Source organism: Dufourea novaeangliae, unplaced genomic scaffold, assembly GCF_001272555.1.
Source record: "Dufourea novaeangliae isolate 0120121106 unplaced genomic scaffold, ASM127255v1 scaffold228, whole genome shotgun sequence".
Taxonomy (NCBI): Eukaryota; Metazoa; Arthropoda; class Insecta; order Hymenoptera; family Halictidae; genus Dufourea; species Dufourea novaeangliae.
The window spans coordinates 2,963,790-2,984,027 of NW_015374150.1; the positions used below are offsets into that span (position 1 = coordinate 2,963,790).

Here is a 20,238-nt window from a genome sequence, read left to right on the forward strand (position 1 = left end):
TTCGTAATAAATTAGGTACGATAGAAGAAATGTACATTCAATAGATCGCTAATATCATTATTACACGTAATGTATCGAGGGCTACAACATCGTTTTCGTGACAATAACATACAAGGCTGATTTGTACGAGTTTTCAGTAGTAAAATATTTCGTTCCTCTCTCTTTCTTTCTCTCTCTCTCTCTCTCTTTCTCCCACTCTTTCTACTCTCTTTGATTACTTTTTTTTTCATTCTCACCCCGTCGAAAAACACTCGCTGTCGTCATTTTAATTAGTTTCACGCTCGTCTGAGAATTATTCCACAGCCTTTAAAAGATTGGTGACCAAATCAGCCTTGGCAGACACACACACCCGGGAACGGGGGGAGTACAAAGCGACAACGCGCGCAAGGAAACGTCCGACAGATATTAAAATATGTGTACAACTTCCAATAAATATGCGACGTCCGCCTTAAAGTACTGATTGCTTATCCAGTAATCCGCCGCGTTTCGTACAAAGTACTTAAAATAGAGTACCTAAACTAGTCTTTCGTGCTCCGAATCTAATTTAATTTGTATCAAGGAGTCTCCTACCAGTTACTCGGGTTATACTTCTTTAGGTTACAGCTAGCAAAAAGGGAACACCCGAATATGACTGTCGTTTTCTTTCAAGATGTTCAGTATTTTCGATGAAGGAGGTGCAAGAATAACAATTATATACTTTTATATCCTGTGTATTCTCTTCTTAAAGAATACTGAATCCTTTCGTTGTCTTTGCAACACTAATTTGGTTTAGCGTCTATATGACGTGGTTCTCCGATTTGAACTCAGATTTCAATTGATGGTAGGATTATTCATTTCAGAGATCGCAGACATTCAGGTGTTCCATTTCCGGCGGTCTCCCTTTCGAAAACGTACAATGGTTTCTCGGCGATAAGTTAGTCTCGAGAACATCCCACGATTCCTCGGATGAAAATTACCATCGTTTTCTGTATCCAAAAGAATCGTGCGTCTATCCTCGACACAAACCTCGCTCTCCTCTATTAATCTGGTTTTATCAGCCTCGTCAGAGTTCCACGAAATATCGAATACTGAATAACATACGATTTTCCTTACACCAATCGCGGGGAACGTGTTTCGAAACGATTTCAGTGCCAATAAATGAACCGATTGCACGAAACGGAGTCCCGTTCGGCCGAGCCGACAGTTCTTAGCACCTGCTAGAGAGTGAATTAAATCCGACTGAATGTTAATGTGGGGGGGGGGGGGGGGGGGGATGACTCGATAATCGATCCTTTAAGTCGGAGCGAATCAATTTAAACGAGAAACTTTCCTGGTTCGTTCACCAACAGTCGAAGAAAAGTCTTTTTGTAAATTTGGAAAAATGTTCGAATAAAAAAGCGACCAACTCCACGACGAATAAATAATACGATTCTAGATTCGATATCTAATCTCTCCTTTTATAAAACTTTGGTCACTCTTAAGTACTACTATTAATTCCCAATAAAAAAGAATGCATCTGTTTCTTCTCCGACAGCTGTCTAAGAATGAATCACGAGGATCTGCGTATTATCGTGAACACGCAGATGGGGTACGGAGCTACGTGCAATCGTGTGAGCCTAGAGAAGAATTCGCAATATCGTGCAGCAACGAAACTAACAACGGCAGTAGAAAAAACAATGTAAATAAAACACACACAAAGGTGCTTCAAACTCTGTTAGTTTCGTTACTATATTCTCACTATTCTCATAGAGAACGACATGGTTAACGCTATAATATGTGGTCTCGTGTTACGAGACCCATTAAGAACTGGTTCTCGGCCAGGCAATCTTGGCGTCGATTCGCTTGTAAGCGAAAAGGCAGTGAGAAAGCTCTTGGGGGCATTCGTGGTCACCGAGCAAGGTTTCTGTAACAGAAAACAATCGAAACGCGTCGATGGGCATTGTTGTACAAACGATATAAAATACTTGTACGGCACCGTGATTGAACAATTCATGACGATTCTTACCTTCTCCTTGGACCAACTTGAACAGACCGTAATCCTGGGGATTGGTACACCTTATCTTGTGCGCGAGAATGCGACAGATTTCTCTGGTGTTCATGTTTGGCCGTACAGGGAGGGTTCTGGTGTTCAGGGATCCGTGTAGTTCATCTGGCACTAAGATTCGTAGTACGGATGAACAGTCCGGCGTTCCGCATCCCTGAAGTAAAGTGACAATTTCATGGACAAATTCTACCCTATATATTACCTAGCAAATGATTCTTCTATAATTTGTTTTTTCTCCTACAGCTTGTTAAAAACACAAATACCAATTTAAATCATTTTCAAATCATACCGAATGTTTTTCTTTCTTTAAATAAAGATCACAGTGAACAAATTCATTGAATATAAAAAAATTACGTGATTCTGCGATCGCTGTTAGTGATTTTACACACCATCTCTACTACCCAAGCATTACAGAGATTGCATATACTAACGTTCAACGTGGACATGGTTCCCTGGCTAGACTTGAACGTCTTCAACACGTGAACCGCGCTAGAGAGCGTCGGCAGGTAGTAACCTCCCTCGCCAGTGAGGAGAGAGGGATGAAGAAGACCCCACATGTATTCCGCCTCCACTTCCGCGTCCACGACCTTCCCGCGGACCAGGACCCAGACGAGAAGAGGTAGAAGATCGTCCGCGCCCAGCGTCACGTGTCTTCCAGAATTCGCATGTTTCACCTGAAAAGTTATCGAAACAAGAACATTACCAAATATCCATAGACAACAGGCAATCACCAAGATTCTAAGGAGACTTACGGAGTTGAAGATGGCAGAAATGGCCGCTAGCAGGTTCTCCAGCTTGTCCAGGGGCGAGTCTGCTTTCTGGAGTCTGTCTATGTACTTCAGAATCCGATCCAGGCTTAAATCTGACGGGGGTATGATCTTTGGCTGCAAGCAAAGATATTGATTTATCAAAATTTCCCCAGGAATTCAATGGTAACAATCGTAAAACTGATAAATAATTTTGTGAACCATGAAAAATTCTTACAAAGCGGTGAATTTCAAAACGAACAGGTACGAAGCAATCTTTCGCTGGTGCAAATTCGCATTAGTATGGTATCTGAGGGTTAATATCGTAACTATTCCCATTGAAAGCTCCCAAGACCCTACCTAGAAACCCAAACAAACACACCGCCACTGGTGGAAATGCTCCCAAGTGGGGTCTACGAATAGCGTATAACAAAAACCGTCCCCAATAATCGTTTCATCGAATAGCTACTAACTCGAACACCGAGATCTTGAACGTGCTTCCCCTGGGCGTGCTGGATGCTTTCGGCGAGCGTCTGCAGCGATCCAGTGGTCGCGTAGTGATCGACGAAGAGTCTGTAAACGTGTTCCCTGAGCGGTCTGACTACCAGGCCCATCATCACGCCTTCCAGGATCGCGTCCAGGTTCAGAAACTCGTTCGCCTTCAGTTTCACCCGTTCCTTCTCCACTTCTTTCTCGAACTCCCTCTCGCCGTGCTTCACCAGGTAGTTCTTCATCCCCGACATGAACTGTCGCATGTTCCTCATGACCACATGTGGGCTGGCTTCTTTGCCCTCCTTCGTGCACTGGATGAAGTTGTCGATGTTCTGGGAGAAGGTGGTGGTCTTGTCGGCCGCGAGTTGAAGAGCGTAGGTCCTTATCGTGGACCCAGTCCCGGTGTTGTCGCGATTTCGAAGGGCTTGCAACCTTGGCGGAGCTGTAACGACAAAGAGATTGGATTCAGGGAGTTAAATCGGTATGAATTTGATACCGGTATTGTGCCATCAAGGCTATACCGAAACCGATATATTACCGAAAAACCGAAATAGGCTGATATAGAGTTATATAGGGCGAAGGTATAACCGAAAATACCGGTATAATATCGGTATTTTACGTTTCGGTAGAAGTCCCTGATTGGATTTGACATGCTACAGACAGGCTAGATGATTTGGTTCTTGGCGTTTCATCCCTCCAGCGACCGGAAGTGTGATAGGTACGATCCTGGAGATGAGATAGGACTATGTGTGAAGTACAATACTGAATGGTAGTTTCGTGATTCGATGATTGAGAACGTTTTTTAACCTGATATCTGCGTAAACACCCTGTCGTGTACCGACACACCTTATCTTATCAATAAAGTGAACTACTATTGGCACATGGGCGTCTAAAATAGACGAAGTGCATTAAAAACAGTGGGAACGAACGTTATCTGTATACACACCGGCTATGATAGTTCTTTGATTTTACTGTTCGTTATCGGGAAGCATCCGTTCGATAATTTTTCAAGGAAAATCATCGATAAAAACTTCGTGGGAACGATATGGAAGACTAGTCGTTGGGAGATTGTATATGCAGAATTTTTCATTGCACTTCAAGTGTCTGTTATTACGATTGGAAATTGGAATTTTTATTAATGGGACCGGAGCTTACGTTTAAAGACCTCAACACTGTTCTGTAGCTTTCTGCAGATGCATCGAAACCACCGTCCTATCTTCCGAAAGATGCCCCTAGTCTTCATAGAGAAGCTCCCTCGGATCTTCTGGCAGGGGACCTCCACCGAGCAATTGATCATTTTGCGCACGCAATCACGTCTTTTCAATTAATCGAATCTTCTTCGGTATATAACCTAATCTAGTTACTGACAGCAATACTGTTCGAGTTTAGTTAAAATTCGTCCGATATCGTTGAGAAAACATCAAAGATCCAGCTTCGTCCTCAAATCCAGACCTCCGTTACGTACAACTAAACAGTCTTTTAATATTTATCATTTCGACCAAAATGAAGTCTTTGGAAAAATAATATTCAAATCTCGTTGCCTCGATTCGTATCAGTCTTATATACCTCTCTCTCTCTCTCTCTCGATCAACAAGGTTTACAAATTAAAAATAAAAGAATTAAAGCTTCTGTCCGCCAAGAATCTTTACGATCGTCCATCAGCTAATTCTTGGGTCACTCGGATAAAAGTCGAAGTTTCCTTATTTTTCGTTTATTTTCTTCGGAACACACAGTCCAGAAAACGACTCGCCAATTATCCTTCCCGAGACACGAAGTGAATTTCCTCGCCAAAGTACCAGTGGAGAGATCTCACCGAGACTTATCTGGAAGAGTGCTTCACCCAGGGATTCCACGAGCTCTCGCGAGCTTATCGAGTGAATTCCGCATAAAATTATTGACGACGTTCACCCGACCAGGGCTCCCAGACGTCTTCAAGAGCCGACCGTTGCTTTATCTTGGCGACCGTGGAATCTTACGGCCAGATAGACGGTCCCTTCCACGAGAAAACTTTCTTCCATAGGGACGTTTCCAATCCACGATTTCACGCGCAGAAGATCCTCGAACGAGGGTGACATTGGATCGAACACAGGCTGAACAATTTCACAAAGTCAGATACTAGTTATTCGGAACTGGAATCACTAAATTCGGGAACTAGGATCCTCGGAGCAAAGAAAAATTCGTTAAAAACGTTATCACTCGTAATACCGTTCCACTGATCGTTTATTGGGTCAAATAGCCTTGGAATTTTCTTCCGTCCAATGGATCTTCCTCCACTCGTGACAAACTCGATTGGAACGCCGGTTGTCGAGCACACTTGCTCAAATAACAGGGGTAAAACAAAGCTTGCCGAGAGATTCAACTAGATACTTCCGCGTTCGATAAATTGCCCGACGAATTCACGATGACATTGTCTCTCGTGGAATTCCTTGTCGATTTGTCAGAAAAGTCCAGCTGCAATAAAGTCACTCGAACAAAAATATCTGTCGACTATGTCAAACTCTGACAGTCACATTCACTTTTCACTCGAGCAATCGTTCTGTCAACTGTCGGCCCGATTCTGACAGTCACTTCCACTTTTCAAATCGAGCAATCTGTTCTGTCAACTGTATGGTAGATTCGTCGACGTTCCGTTTTTCGTAAGAACTAGCGAGGGGACCGTCACAACTCGAACTGTTCCGACGAGCGAGCCAGGCCCAATAGAGAGCCTCTGCGAGGCTGCACCGACGATAGACTGGCAGACACTGAGGGATCGCGGTCGCCGCTATCGGGAAAGGTAGACCGGGAATACGATTCTATCGAGAAGCCTCTTTGTCGCTGGTGCATTTCTGTGTGACCAGACTCGAGGGGAGGTAACGCTGTTTGCGTTTGACCGTCGCGAACGTTCGCAATTCCTAGGCTTTGCGATTGGGGAATGGGGCCTTTCCCAACCCTAACCTCGCCCCCTGGGCCCCAGGTCACAAATTTATTTGAAAAAGGCCGCCCAGGGATTCCTCGAAAGGGAATACTCTAACTATCGAGTGACATTAATATTTTTAAGTAATTTCTTTGAAAAATAGAGTTAGACCAGTGAAGAATTTGGACGCCTATATGACAAACAGATGGAAAGAGATAAATTATAAAATAAAAAAGCGACATTAGCCAACAGACCTAACAATGGTGAAAAAATTTTCATCACGCCATAAGTGGTGTTTGTAGACAGTACCCGAGCCAGCAAATTAGCCCATAAAATTGTATTCAGATTGCTAATATAATAATAAAATAAAAAGAAAATTGAATCATTTGTTTTCAACCCTCTTGATCTTCTCGGATTCCCTCTTCGACCACATCAAAGATTATGCACTTTGAATCCTCTTTATCTGCAGTTCTATCTCCGAGCAATATTTTGACGTCTACAATCCTTTGTTCGGTTCTATCTTCACCCCAATAGCGCGGTTGCACTTTCAACCCCTACTCTCTCTCTCCCCCTCGACCTCCTCTATCGGCTCCCCTCCACTTTTTGTCACGTTAAAAGAAAAGAGAAGAAGACAAGAGGTCTCGATAAAAGTACGAACAGCTCAGATAAAGAGTTCATCGGTGGTGGATCGTTCACACCGTACAAGATGATTACAGTAGCTTCCGTTCCCTGGCACAGAGGCAATTTGTAAAAGAATAATCTCCGCCGGATATCTCTCGCGGTATCGCTACAGTGGACACGTGAACAGCCTGGTGGAATGCGTGTCTCACGTTGAGATTAGAACCGAATGCACCGGGGGAGACACTAATCCAGCTGCGGAGAGAATGCACTCTCCCCTTTGTAGATGTTACTTAACTCAAGACTGGCCTTCTAGGCTGATTACTTCACTTGTAAACACCTCTTTAAAAATTAATTTCGATCAATTTCGATTCCACTGTAGAACTTTCAACGTTATTACACGAAAAGTTACGATCTCCTCGACGAGATCATGTTCTGATTTAACATACCATCGACAAAGTGTTCAGGTGCTCGAGTTTTCTTCCGATAGAACGTTTTCCTATAGAATAGAACACCGAGAATCGGTAATCTATCCTCTAAAGGGGGGAAACTTCACGATTTGCATGCGCCGGACGTAAGAAACTATTTGGCCGGCTCGTTACAAGTTCTCCAGAGGGGGTGGGAAGTTCAGACTATGCGGAGGTTTCTGGGAACTCAGGAATATATGACGGACGAGGCAGCCTATAAAGCGTACGGTAATGGCCAGCTTTGCCAACAAATTGGAATAGTTTACGAGGTTTTCGTCGTTTGAATATTAAACTCTGTGTGGATGTCGGTTGCGCGCTTTGTTGCCCCCGGGGCGCGTTCACTGTGCTTTCGAGGGTTGAACTATCAATAGGGATGAATTTGATGCCTGATCCGTAATCACGTACGCCATATTGGAATTTCTTAACCGTGAAAAAAATTTCTTTTAGAAAAATTGGATAGGATTCAAAATTAATCCAGTAGAATCCCTTCCTCTCATTTAATTATATTTGTTTGGAAGGTATTGTCAGATTCCTCCGATGGGCTTTCGTAATCAAGAGGTGAAGTGTAATATAAAACCAGAATGTAGTTAACTAAATTTAAAATGCCCCAGAAATGGCATAAACGCGTAGAAAATAATGGAGAATATTTTCAAGACTAGACTATTTTGTTTTCTTTGTAAATAAACGACAAATCTATAAAAAAAAAGAGGGCCACGAATTAATTTCTACACCAAATACATCTTGTATAACCGCGTATTATAAACAATAACCAAAAATCTATAGTACAGTTATATTTTACCTACAGGAATAAATGTTACGACGCGATTAAAGATAAAGACAAAGGAATGCATTCGTTGAGGAAGATTTACAAATATTTTGTCCGGATATAATTACTGACAAAATATCTAAAAGTGACCACTGAGACATGTATGTCGTAATCAGGACCGTTATTGCATTTGCGATGAAATAACCGCGTGATTTAATAATATCGATGAGCTATATTCAGCAGATAATTTCCCCGTAAAAACGACGAACGAGGCTACGATATCGGGGATCGATCGAAGTGTAGAACGCTAATGAATCCCACTGGTGAAACCTTTTACGAGAGACGCAATGATAAACCACGTCGTGCAACGATAATACAATCGTTTCCGTAGCGCGTGTCGCCGTTAATACGTCATCTGCGAACGAGACAAAACAATTGGCTGTACGAAACGATTAACGCGCGTGCCGTTTCTTGTTACATCTCGAGAGCCTTTTGTGTGTTTTTCGGACGGCTCGACGATTCGTTGTCTCGCCACGCTTCCGTTCCACCCCTCGTTTTCCGTTCCTCAGAACGGGACAAAGAAAGAAAACTGTCTACAGAAAGAAGTAGGGGGAAGAGTAGGTCAGAATTTCTTGCTCGTTTATTGCACTGGGTTTTACAACCTCCCGAAGGTCTCTGCGTTAAAAGAAACGTTACGTCGATGGGGTGCTCGGTTGAAGAGAGTTTTCTGGAAAACGGGAATGCGCGAAAATAAAAGATTTAGTAGTGATTTAGTAGATTATTGCGGATCCTTTATGCAGATATCAATCTTTATAGATTTATTCCCAAAAACTGGGATTGGACAGAAATTTCGTTACTGCATTGACGATTCTACGAGGTTCCACGTGAAATGAAAATTATATTAAAATTTATTGAACTTGTTGATGTACTGAATTGTAGACAGATCGAGTATGATATAAATGCATAAAATCCGATGTCTAGTCATTTTTTCTCAAGGTAGATTCACTATACGGAAAATGGCAGATTTGAGTGATATTGGAGGAAAGACAACGATTCCATCGATACATTCTTTTCTCATCTATCCATAGAATTTACTATCCTCGCGATTAAACGTATCGTACACGAAGAAAGAGAGTAAGCAGCGATTATAGTAATACCGAGCCGAAACGCATCACCAGTGACGAATCGAATAATCGTAAAATCGGAGCACGGAAACCGTGACCGTATTTTATTACGCGTCGATCTTTCGTCTGGAACGAGGTCGCGCGATCGTCCGTCCGTCCGTCGATTCTATCCGATCCAAATCGTTTTTCTCCGCGGCGTATATTTCTCCGACGCAGATCGCGATTTCTTTTCTCCCCTATCGTAACAACGATGATTGTCGAGGGAGCTGCGCGCGAGCGTGCCAGGATGACCTTCTCGGGTGCAGTTTCCGATATATGCACACTCGACGCATGTGGCGATGCATTTAACGCTGTTTAATCGTGTAAATGACTCACTCACGAGTACAATAATTGTCGATAACAGTGGTGTTACGTTCCACACTGACAATAAGTTTCCACACTAAGATCGGCCGATCCATTCACGATCGGCAATTTTCAAGATCGAACATATATTTTCTGTTTTGTCTTCGAACGAAGCTAACTACAAATGACAACTAATTACACGAAGATCTTCGGAACAACAAGATAATACATCGCTCAATGAATATTGAGACTTATCGTGGTCGTTACGATCGTAGAGCATCCAAAATGGCGGGACTGTGGTGTACAAAATCGATCGCAGAAGATTGTAAATAATTTTCTTAGAGGGAAACTGGTAATTATTGCTTGGTTCTTTTTGAAATTATTATTGTTAGAAATCGGTCGTTTAGTTAAAAAGAAATTTTTACAGCGCCCAATCAATGAAATTTGACGAGGGAGGTTAGGTTCACTCCGATAAACCGATCGGCCGAAAAAAAGGTGTCAACTTGTTTTTCACCCTTGGCCGCCACGTGGTGCGAACGACTCACACTCCGCCTCGCGGCATTTGCATTACTTATCGGCCGTGAACTTTATTGTATAAGCCAGCTGTGGTGCAACACATTTAATTGAAGCGTTCGTCGGAGGCCCCATCCGTCTTCGCCGATTATTACCCGATCCGCGACCGTTCGTCTACCCTTGCTCTTTTGTGCGCTCGCGCGATAACAGTTGATGAACGTAATGCCCCGAGATTGAGAAATATTTCTCGCGAACCATAACGAGAACGATATAGAAATATCGATGATAAATTGGCAACTATAATACTGTGTATTTACAAGGAAAAATTTTCTGATATTTCTTAACACGTTAGGCGTCATTGGATAACAAAAAATAACATTGCTTTTGGACACTGTGTACAAAAATCGGAATTTTAATGAAGGACACAGTATCCAAACTAATATATGGGCCCATTAGGCCAGAATGTATTGTATTCGTATGGATACAAATGGCGCTAAACCCTTTAACGTTTTCAGTAGAGAAATTCAAGTATGCCCTCAAAAAATAAATAGACAAATAAAAAAATGAATCAAAAAATGGGTCTGTTGATTATCGTTATTTTCGACTTCAAAATAACTGGGTACAACGTATATGTCAGTCTCATAATTTTGAAATAACGATTTAAGGGTCTGGCCGTTAAAGAGTAATAAATTGGAACACTTTCCAACATCCATTTTGAGATCCTCCTCCATTGTCACTTCGAAATTCGATCGAACGGGGTGCTTATACGCAATAATAATAACAAAAATACTTACAGAGGAGGGGGTCCAGCCGCTCCTTGAAGCTCTTGTTCCTCTTCATCCTCTCCACGTCGCTTTCGTCCGTCTCGAGCGGCGTCTCCCACTCGGAGGAATCGTAGGATTGTTCTTTTCGCGAGTCCGCGGCGTCCTCCCTCTCGTTTCTCTTCTCGACGTTATCGTACGAGGAGTTTCTGTCGCTGTACAGGGACTCGGACGTGTCCGGTGGTTTCAGCAGCTGTGGGTACCTGTCGAACACACGCAGAAATATCACCTAATTATCGTTGTATGTCATCGTTGACATAAATCGTTTTTAATATCTTTCTTTCCTAATTCGTGATCTCGATTTAATTCTTTTCGACTTCTTGTATCTTTCTTGGACTGTTTAAACATGCAGAAATTTAGAAAGAAAGACCAAGAACGGAGGATCAGATACTTGTGGCTCATGGTAGATTGCATTTTAACTATTATAATTACGTTCCCTATACTTATGATTTAATAAATTAAGGTTGTCGAGTGCGCGATGTTTTCTAGTACAGCTTAATAAATTAAGTTACGAATACAGAAAAGAATCTACCCCAGTGACTGTATGATTTTCAATGGAAAGATCACGAAAACTGACATGTTATTTAAGATGGCGGATTGTCAGGCTACTCACCGTTGGAGAATGATACTCTGAACGGTCAAAGTGTTGCCAACAACGTCACTGTCGCATTCCTCGTCCGGAAACTTTCTGGCCACGTTATCGCCTTCGTAATCCGCATCACAGTCGTAATCTGGCTCGCAGTCCTCTCCCTCGTTTCCTGGAGAAGATAATCGCTCGATATTATCGGTCGTATCGCGGTATTTTGGCAGTTATCATTTTTACGCAGCTCCGAAAGATGGTTTGAACTCATTCACGAACTGATAACCGATAGAAGCTATGACACATAAAACTTTAATACATTTAAGGCAATCAACAATGGTAATTATAACTAATCGATGTGGGGCAAGAAATATTTTATAATATTCCTTCTGTTGCTCTTGTGTTTGGACCTCTGACGGATGTGCTTATTAAGATTTACGAATGTCGAAGTATATCATTCTTCATGACTTATCCGAAAAGATCTTGACCTACCAATAAACTCCCAGCTAGAATCCACAGCCCAGGAGGTATCGTTGAACACCTTGGTCCTGATCTTTGGTGGTTGCACGGGTTTCGCTCTCGGGATCTTCTTCACCTCTTTTGTGCTGAGTCGTTTAGCTAGATTGTCCACGGAGGACGATATCAGAGGCGTCTTGTCCTCCGTCTCCTCCGTTTCTTCCCAATCGATCGGATGAAGTTGATTCGAGTTAGCCCCGATCGGTGTCTGTAGCCAACCTGGCTCGCTGTGACGATATTTGTTCGTGGCTGGGTTGTTCCTGGGCCGTCTTCTTGGTATTATTGCTGCGCTTTGGGCGATGGCGTCCGCTGGTTCCGCGTAGAACGGACTACCTTGCTTCGACTCCGGTGTTAAGGGACTGTTGCTCTCGGACTTTGCCAGCATCAGTCCAAGCTTGTTCCTCGGTGGTGTTATTGTGCTTGGGCTGTTCAACGAGTTCGCGCTGCCTGCGCAGAGAACAATGTACAAACTGAATAATTTCTAAAACTGACAGGAAACGCGGACTAAGATTCTTTGAGTACTTGAGGGGTCAACACTTGGGGGATCAGTACTTGGAAGTCCCTCTTTTCCCTACGTTCCCACACTACCATTTAGGAATACATTAAAGTTTCACAAGTAATGTACAGATTTCGGACAGCTGATTCGAGAGTTGCGATGCAGTAAACCCGACAAGACTATATAAAAACCAGATTTCAGTTTCGAAATCGAACACTTACAAACTCGAGACAACAGGTCCGGTCTCCTCCCCATTCCAGTCTCCTCGGGCGTCCCGTGTCCCGGTTCACCAGCCTTCGATTCCTGAACAGGCTTGAAGCTGCTGAACTCTGGGCTGGTCATCTCCTTGTAGCTGAGTTTCTCATTGCCGTTCGACTTGTCGTTCCTCAGTATCATCCTGTCGTTCCTGACGATCAGCTCGTTCGTCGGCAACAATCGATCGTTGTAGTTCCTCTCGGGCTGGTTCACCGTCTGTCGGTCCAGCGGCATCAGCCGATCGTTCGAGTTCCTCAATCGTTCCAATGGATTCGTGGTCGCCGCGTCGTTCCTCGCTAGCTTGTCGTTCGGCGACCAGGTCGAGTGATTCGACTGGTCGGTCGTGTTCCAGATGTCCTCGTAGTCCGAAATCTTGTCGCCTGGCGAGCTACGGTAGTAGGACTCCAAGATGTCCGATTCTTGGTAATGTTGGGAATTCTTGCGGGCCTCACGGTCACGTCTCCGTTTCGATTTGCTGGTGCTCGACGGGGTCGTCGGTGAGAGAACGTTTGGCGTTTTGGCGCCGGTGTTCGGGACTAGCTTCGACATCGGTGATAGAACCGGGGTCGTTGGCGACAACGGGGACTTCACGGAGAAGTTCGACGTCAGGGACTTGTTCGATGTCGCGCTTTGGGGACTCAGCAGAGAGGTGTTCTGGTCCGACGGTGTGTTCTGTTGTTTGGAGGAGAAGAAACGAATTTGTTATAGGGGATATCTGGTAGAAAGTGAAAACGATACTGATATATTCTGTGTATTCCTCTTCATTTAATTGAGGGGCTCAGTGAAAAAGGGGCATACGCCACATTTACGTTTTTAGGTTTTTGTAGCATCAACAAGCTCTAGCCTTATCTTTCCTGAAAGTAGTTGTCGCGTAAATTTATAGCACAGAAAATCATCGATGAGCGTTCGAAAGCTCTTCGACATTGAGTGTTCAGACGACCTCTCCACCATTGAGGGGATCTTCGTGGAACCAGTCAAGCGCTCACTGGTGGGATGACGTCTGAACATTCATCGATGATTGACTGCATTGTGGTTTGGGCCCGTCTACCACTAAACCCCTGAATTTTCTATCCTTATTCATACTGTATTCCTATCGAAAAAGGTGATACAGGGGGAATATCCAATCAAACTTCTAATCCGTAATCAAAGAAATCACCTGTGAACTACTAATGTCAGTCGACTGGCTGACATTGAAGGTAACTGTGGTGGAAACCGTGAAGTTGTTCTGCATATGTCCCATCCCCGGTTTGGCCCATCTCGGCGGCGGCGGTGGCGGTGTCTTCACGTTCTGCCCAATCGCGTGATTCTCCCCGATGATGTTCCTGATCTCGGGCAACACAGGCGAATTCGTGCAGGAGAGATTGTTGAAGGTCGAGACGTTATGGAGGAAATTCGATGTATTGGTGGCGACTGAGGAGAATCTAGTCCTGGACAGTTCGACTATCGTGGATTTCGATGTCTCCGGGATGCTTTTCGCCTCGAAATTGATCTTCGATGTGTCCTGGACTGGGCTCAACACGTTGTTCTCCACGTTGTGGACCACAGGTGACGGGCAACGAACGCTTTGCACCAGATTAGGCGAGATCAACTTCTGAGAGAGCTTTTCACTCGGGGACATTTTGTCGTTTTTTATGTCCATCGGTTCGTTGAACGTCGTCAGATTGAGAGTGTTCGGAGGGGTTGGACGCGGCTGACGGGGCAACGAGGACGCGAACGTCGACGTCGTGAGAGCGGTGGTCGGTGACGAGCTTCCTGGAAATAAAAATACGAAATTATTTTCGTCCCAGGGGCTTGTAACGTGGTTCTTGATTGATGGAGGATTCATCGAGCGTTGTTTTGAAAGGAAGTCCCGTTAATTTATCTCCCGCGCTCGGAGACATGACGAACAAGACCGGATGTATCAAATGGACAGTAAAGATAACAACGACTGCAGTTTTGTTTCGTTGTATTTACACGTAGAATCGCTAGTTTAATTGGGACAAGCTATGCAGAAACCTGCTAACCATCAAAATGACAAAAAACTCTTACATTATACACTTATTAAAACTAAGCCATAGAAAGTTTAAAATACAATTAAAATCAATTATAGAAAATTTGCAATAATATTAATTACATTAGTCATTGTTAAGTAAGCCTGTAAAACAACAACAAGAAATGAAATATACTCAATAGACATAAAGCTGCTATTTAAAAAAAATTAAATTCTTCAAATTAAATTTACTTCATTTTAGATCATTGAGGATTGGTAGCTTTCTGCATAACTTTTCTCAGTTATGACTTACGTGTATCGTGCGACGATATCGGCGCAAGATTTAGCACAATGCTCTCCGTCGTCGGTGTATGGTGGTTGTTGTTATTATTGCTATGGTTATTGTTACCTGGAAATGATGAATTATTTATTAAAATCAATTAATAACGGATGTAGAAACGGGAAAATCGATTAGACACATCGTTGGTCCAATTGAACTTACCGCCACGGAAGCTGCTCAAGCTCGACGTGTTGCTGCTGCTGCTTTCCGGCGGTCTCGGGTTCGCCATCGGGTATCTCCAGAACTCCTGGCCCAACAACGCCAGCGAGGAGAGCTGTTGCCTATTCTTGGCATCCCGCATCGCCCTTGGCAGTGTCAATTGGACCGGCAATTCGTCACTGCTTGCCCAGAGAGGAAAACAAACGGATCGAGATGAATCTTTCACGCTCCGTAAAAAACAAATTTTCACATTTGCTTAACCTTTTGGGGGACGAATTTATTAAGACCACAAGGATTTCTTTTAATTCTTTGGCTGTATTAAATTGAAATATATTTATAAATATTAACGACAATCGAGTGATAGAATATCCTTTTTTTGTTGGTGAATTTTCCACTGAATATTTATTTACAATTTTGAAGTGACGTTTGAATGAAAGGAAAACTAAACGTACACATACGTGTCAATATCCTTAAAAGATTAACCCGTAACCGGTATCGTGGGGTCTAGCAGATTCCAGCAGAATTTCTTTTTTACGTCACATTTATTTTTGCGGTATTGTTGCTTTCAACTTTCCTGTCCACATCCTAGTTCCCACGTAAACGATAAATGAAAAGAAACAGCTCGAAATAGCTCGTATTATCAGGTCGGTGTTGGTTATTAACGATAACGCGGCCCAAAGCGGTAAAACCGCCAGAACGCTCCTCATGAATCATTAATCGAGCCGGTTAAAAGGAAAAACGGGCGCGTCGATTATCACGAAAACCGAGGCTTAATGGCGCGAACGTGGCTTTCCAGTGCTCCCATTAGCCGCCTAAATTATCTCGGGACACGATCGAGAGCCGACTTTCACCCGACAGGTTTCGTTCGCGGGGCTGCTCCCGCGAATCGACTTCCACCGTATGCTGCCTCGTGAATTCGATAAGTTATGCAACGCGCGCAAGAGATCGCCGCAGGTCTAATCCTCCAGCGACTTGGTTTGATCGGTGTGTAATTTCACTCCCCGATAAGAAAAACCGAATCTTCTGGCGAGACGACTAAATCGAGTCTTGTCGTCGAGGTACATTATACAGTATTTCTATAAAGAAATTCAATTATGCATGTTACACGTTAAATCTTTGAGCGGAGGTTTCACCCCTTTGAACCGAATATCCGCAGATGTAAAAAATTAAGCGTTATTTACAAGGGAAGGCACGGAAGTGTCGCCCTCTGATTTTGATGAAACTTCGTATGTCTGTTAAGCAGTCAAAAATAAGGGATACGTATTTTTTTTTATCGCCTGAGACGCGACTTTAAGGGATGAAACCACCCCTCGAAGTTTCTACCCGAAAATACTATCTTGAAAACCAGAGGAGACACATGAAAACTTCTAATGGACGAGGTTTGTGGTTTTTTATGTAGAATAATATAGGGGATTACTTAAAAAGGGAGGAAAATTCAATGGTCAGGATAATCGAAGCTTATACAAGTGGGAAGAGGGTGATCTTGGCGGCCTTGAGCAGTCAAATTGATTTCGTTTCTACTCTATGTCGGATGATCTCGATGTAAGGAGAAGAGATGAACCACGTAAAAAGGCCACTCACCAGCACTGGGAATAGTGGGCGATCAGCGAGGGGATGTTGTCGAACCTGTTCTCGCTGGTCTCCAAGCTCAGCTTCCCCTTGTTGGCTTGGATCAGGTAGTGCTCGATGTACGGTCCCTTACCTGGCGGCAGCCTCACGGACAGGGCCATCGTGTCGCTCTGGCTCGATTGCCTAACGACGAAGTTCTGTGAACAGAACACACAGAATACACTTCAGCTCTTTTGCAGGTACTTCGAAATACCTGTTCAACTTAATTTAACAATTTACTGAGTTTCAAAATCGAAAATTATCATTTTCTGACTTGGGACAAAGTTACCGAGTCAAATTTACCCCGAAACTTACGGTATATCTCAAACTCCAGACTTTGAGGACAGTAACGAAGCGAAATGTCTGTTCCCTGAGCCCACTTTCCACGGTTCAAGCGCGGATAGCGGCGGAAACGAAAGAAGAAACGTAGAGTCATATCGCCCCATAAATTTCCGCGGGCATAAATCCTCGTTTCCAGACGACAGAGAGAGAGAGAACGAGTCCTTGTAGGACGGCCCGTTGAAAAAAGAGCAAAAAAAAACAGGGATAATACGAAGATCTCCCAGAGAAGCCACGGTGAAACTGCAACACAATAAAACACGATTGTGTAATTCTTTGGCGTTTCTCTAGGAAATCCGTAATCAGAGGCACCTCTGTGTCGATCCCGTTTTCCACGCGTTGCTCGTCGCCGTCAACAGAGAAAGAGAGAGAGAGAGAGAGAGAGATAGACAGACTTGGGAATCGGCTAAAAAGACAAAAGAAACAAAAGTCAGTGGCAAAAGAAAGGCAGGAAACGGCCGTGGCTCACTTGGGAACCGGCTAAAAAGACAAAAGAAACAAAAGTCAGTGGCAAAAGAAAGGCAGGAAACGGCCGTGGCTCTTTACGCTCCACTTTGCGGCCGCGAATTCATCCCCACAGCGCATCTTCCGCGTCCCTCCTCGCGGATCTCTTTCTTTTCCGGGGGAGGGACAAAACACCCTCTAGGTCCATTCAAGCCGAGTTCACTTTAATCGTTGGAATGGACTGTCTCCCTCCTCTTTTTGTCTATGTTCGGTACAATGTATTTATTCTCGGGGTGGAAGTTCCGGTGTCTAACCACCATCCCCTTTTTCCATCACGGAACTACTTCCCTTTGTAGATCCATTTCTCTATGATTCCTCGAGGCACACTTTCATTTTACACGATTATTGAAGTAATAACCAAAACTGAATATGGATTTATCTTCTATCACCCTGTACTACCTGAACATATAGTAGAGTCTCGATAACTGTTGGGAAGGATCTCTACGTTAAATGCTTCCTGCGTCATCTTTACAATTGGACGATTCCCCTCAGGAAGCTCGGCTCGAAATTCCGTGTTTATGAAGTGACAATTCACAAAGCGCAGAGATCTTTTGCCCCTCTACGATAATTGCTTCAAAGCGGCGTGAATCGAAGATTTACTGTATTTTCGTTATTTTACTAGAAAGTATGGAAATGTCTCGGTCGATGAGTTCATTGGGATTCAAAGCCACACCACCATTGGACTGTGTGTTTTCAACCCCTTCATTCGCAATCACCAACCCCGTGTTGTCGACGCCAGAGGGGAGGTGGAAGGGGTGTGTCTCGACTACGGTGGAGTAATTGCGAGAGGCATTGTTTTTCGACCGTGCAATTCGTCCGTGGCCGCCGATGAGACAGGGGGGGGGGGAGGGGGATGAAAGGGCGAGCGGAACGATTAACAAAGCTGGAAAACAATGAGCCAACGGGAAAACAATGCTGCCACAATGCCACGGCTCGTTCCAAGTCCTCCCCCCCCTAGCTGATTACGGAACCACCCTTTTCCGCACCCCCCGACGCCATCAGGTTTTCCTTGTTCGGGTAGGAAAAAAAAAATGTTCGGTGAGAAAGTAGCTTCCGATTGGAACACTCGTAGGTCGATATTGGTCGGGACTTTCCTCTTGGGATGGTTCGGAGCTGGATACCTTTGATCTATCGGTTGAAAGGATGCTAGTGGTCTGATTACTTTTAATACGTTGATTCATAATCATCGTGAACTCTGGTCCCATACCTTTAGCCGATAGTGTATATCGTTAAAGAATATTTCACGATAATTTAACCGCTGAATTTACACGGAACAGTAATAAACTGATTATTTTTAAATTAAAATCTTGTGTATGGAAGATCATAGCTCCTGCTGTCGTAGTTTTTTATTTAAGATTGTTACCAGCACTCTGAGCAGGGTAATGGGTGAATTGGGACAAGATCCCAATCAATCTGCTCCTCGGTGAACAGGCTCCTTGACCCGATCTCGATTCTCCATTTTCCTCGTTGCAACGTTATCTTCTAGCATTCTTGACCCCGGCTTCATATTTTCATAAATCTTCTATCCACGCTTGATCTCATTCTCAAGCTCCTCCGTCGATTCTGATAGTCTCGAAAGAAAAAACGTCCCGACCCTTGCTTCCACGATGAAGTAGCCTTGATTGCATCGGGATACAATTTTCTAGTGGATCTTGACCTCGCGCGTTCTCGTGAAAGTCTAATGGTGATCTCGTTTTGAAAGTGATCCTCGTATCGTCTTGACACGGACTTCGAATAATTGAAAAACGGTCTTCGAATAATTAAAACATGATTTTCGTCGCTGTTGCTATTTATATACGACGTAAACGAAATAAAACAGAGATTTCTATCTTGGATACGTACAGGAAGGAATATCGACGGAAGCAACGGTATTATTTCACCGACGTTGTTACGGAGACAGATGGGACCGATATTGCGGAGTACTCGGAGAACTAAACGACGTCGTCGGAAACAAAGAAACTTTTTAACAAGAACCGATCAAACTTCTCCATCTGAGAGCTGCCTCCGCTTCCCGGCTACGAGCATTGTTTCCACGGAGCGGTTGAATCTTTCGTTTATCTACCAATGCATCTGGCACACGACGAACAATCGAGAGGAGCTCCGTGCATGGTCTTATCTAATGCGAGGATAATGGCCGGTCGAGGGTACTGTTCCCAGATGGAAAATCGTGTCAATGTCTGCTGACATGCCCCTAATCGTCATTGGGAATCTACAGTCGTCCCAGAAGCGCTGCTTTTCGATGTTCCATCGGCGAAGATTCGGAAAAACAAAGTGAATGCAACATACAGTATTGTTCTTATTCCTTTGTGTTAGAAATTTTTGAAATTTCAGTTCCTTGTACAATTTTTGCAGTGTAAATTCAACTTTCAATACATTTACATTTGATTTTATTTTCATACAGAAGCTTAAGAAAACAATTTTGTAGAATACCTTGATTTGAAAAAGGTTGACTTTGATTTGTAAAAGGGTAAATGTCTCTGCAAAAGGTTGAATTTGATTTGCAACGGGGTGAATTTCACCTGCAAATTTTCATTTGCAAGCAAGGTGACTTCGAAGTGCAAAATCTGTATTGAAATAGCACAATTCAAAACCTATTTAACAAAGCAATTTTATATCACAAGATTCACATAAGTGGAGTCTACAAGTTCCACCATTTCAATCATCCTA

The 20,238-nt window shown here is 43.5% G+C and overlaps 1 protein-coding gene across 1 annotated transcript in view; it reads right to left on the minus strand.

Annotated features, from left to right (window-relative positions):
- Positions 1-1,778: 1,778 nt before the first annotated feature.
- The window catches only part of LOC107191799 (protein sprint), a 123,649-nt gene continuing 105,189 nt past the window's right edge, over positions 1,779-20,238 (minus strand). The window contains exons 5-17 of the mRNA XM_015580913.1: positions 16,702-16,886; positions 15,124-15,299; positions 14,935-15,030; positions 13,809-14,404; positions 12,589-13,324; positions 11,878-12,348; positions 11,419-11,563; positions 10,779-11,008; positions 3,243-3,703; positions 2,776-2,907; positions 2,455-2,697; positions 1,985-2,177; positions 1,779-1,882 (exon numbers count right to left, since the gene is read on the minus strand). Of these exons, the coding sequence (XP_015436399.1) occupies positions 1,779-1,882; positions 1,985-2,177; positions 2,455-2,697; positions 2,776-2,907; positions 3,243-3,703; positions 10,779-11,008; positions 11,419-11,563; positions 11,878-12,348; positions 12,589-13,324; positions 13,809-14,404; positions 14,935-15,030; positions 15,124-15,299; positions 16,702-16,886 (3,768 nt within the window). The remainder of the gene's footprint in view (positions 1,883-1,984; positions 2,178-2,454; positions 2,698-2,775; positions 2,908-3,242; positions 3,704-10,778; positions 11,009-11,418; positions 11,564-11,877; positions 12,349-12,588; positions 13,325-13,808; positions 14,405-14,934; positions 15,031-15,123; positions 15,300-16,701; positions 16,887-20,238) is intronic.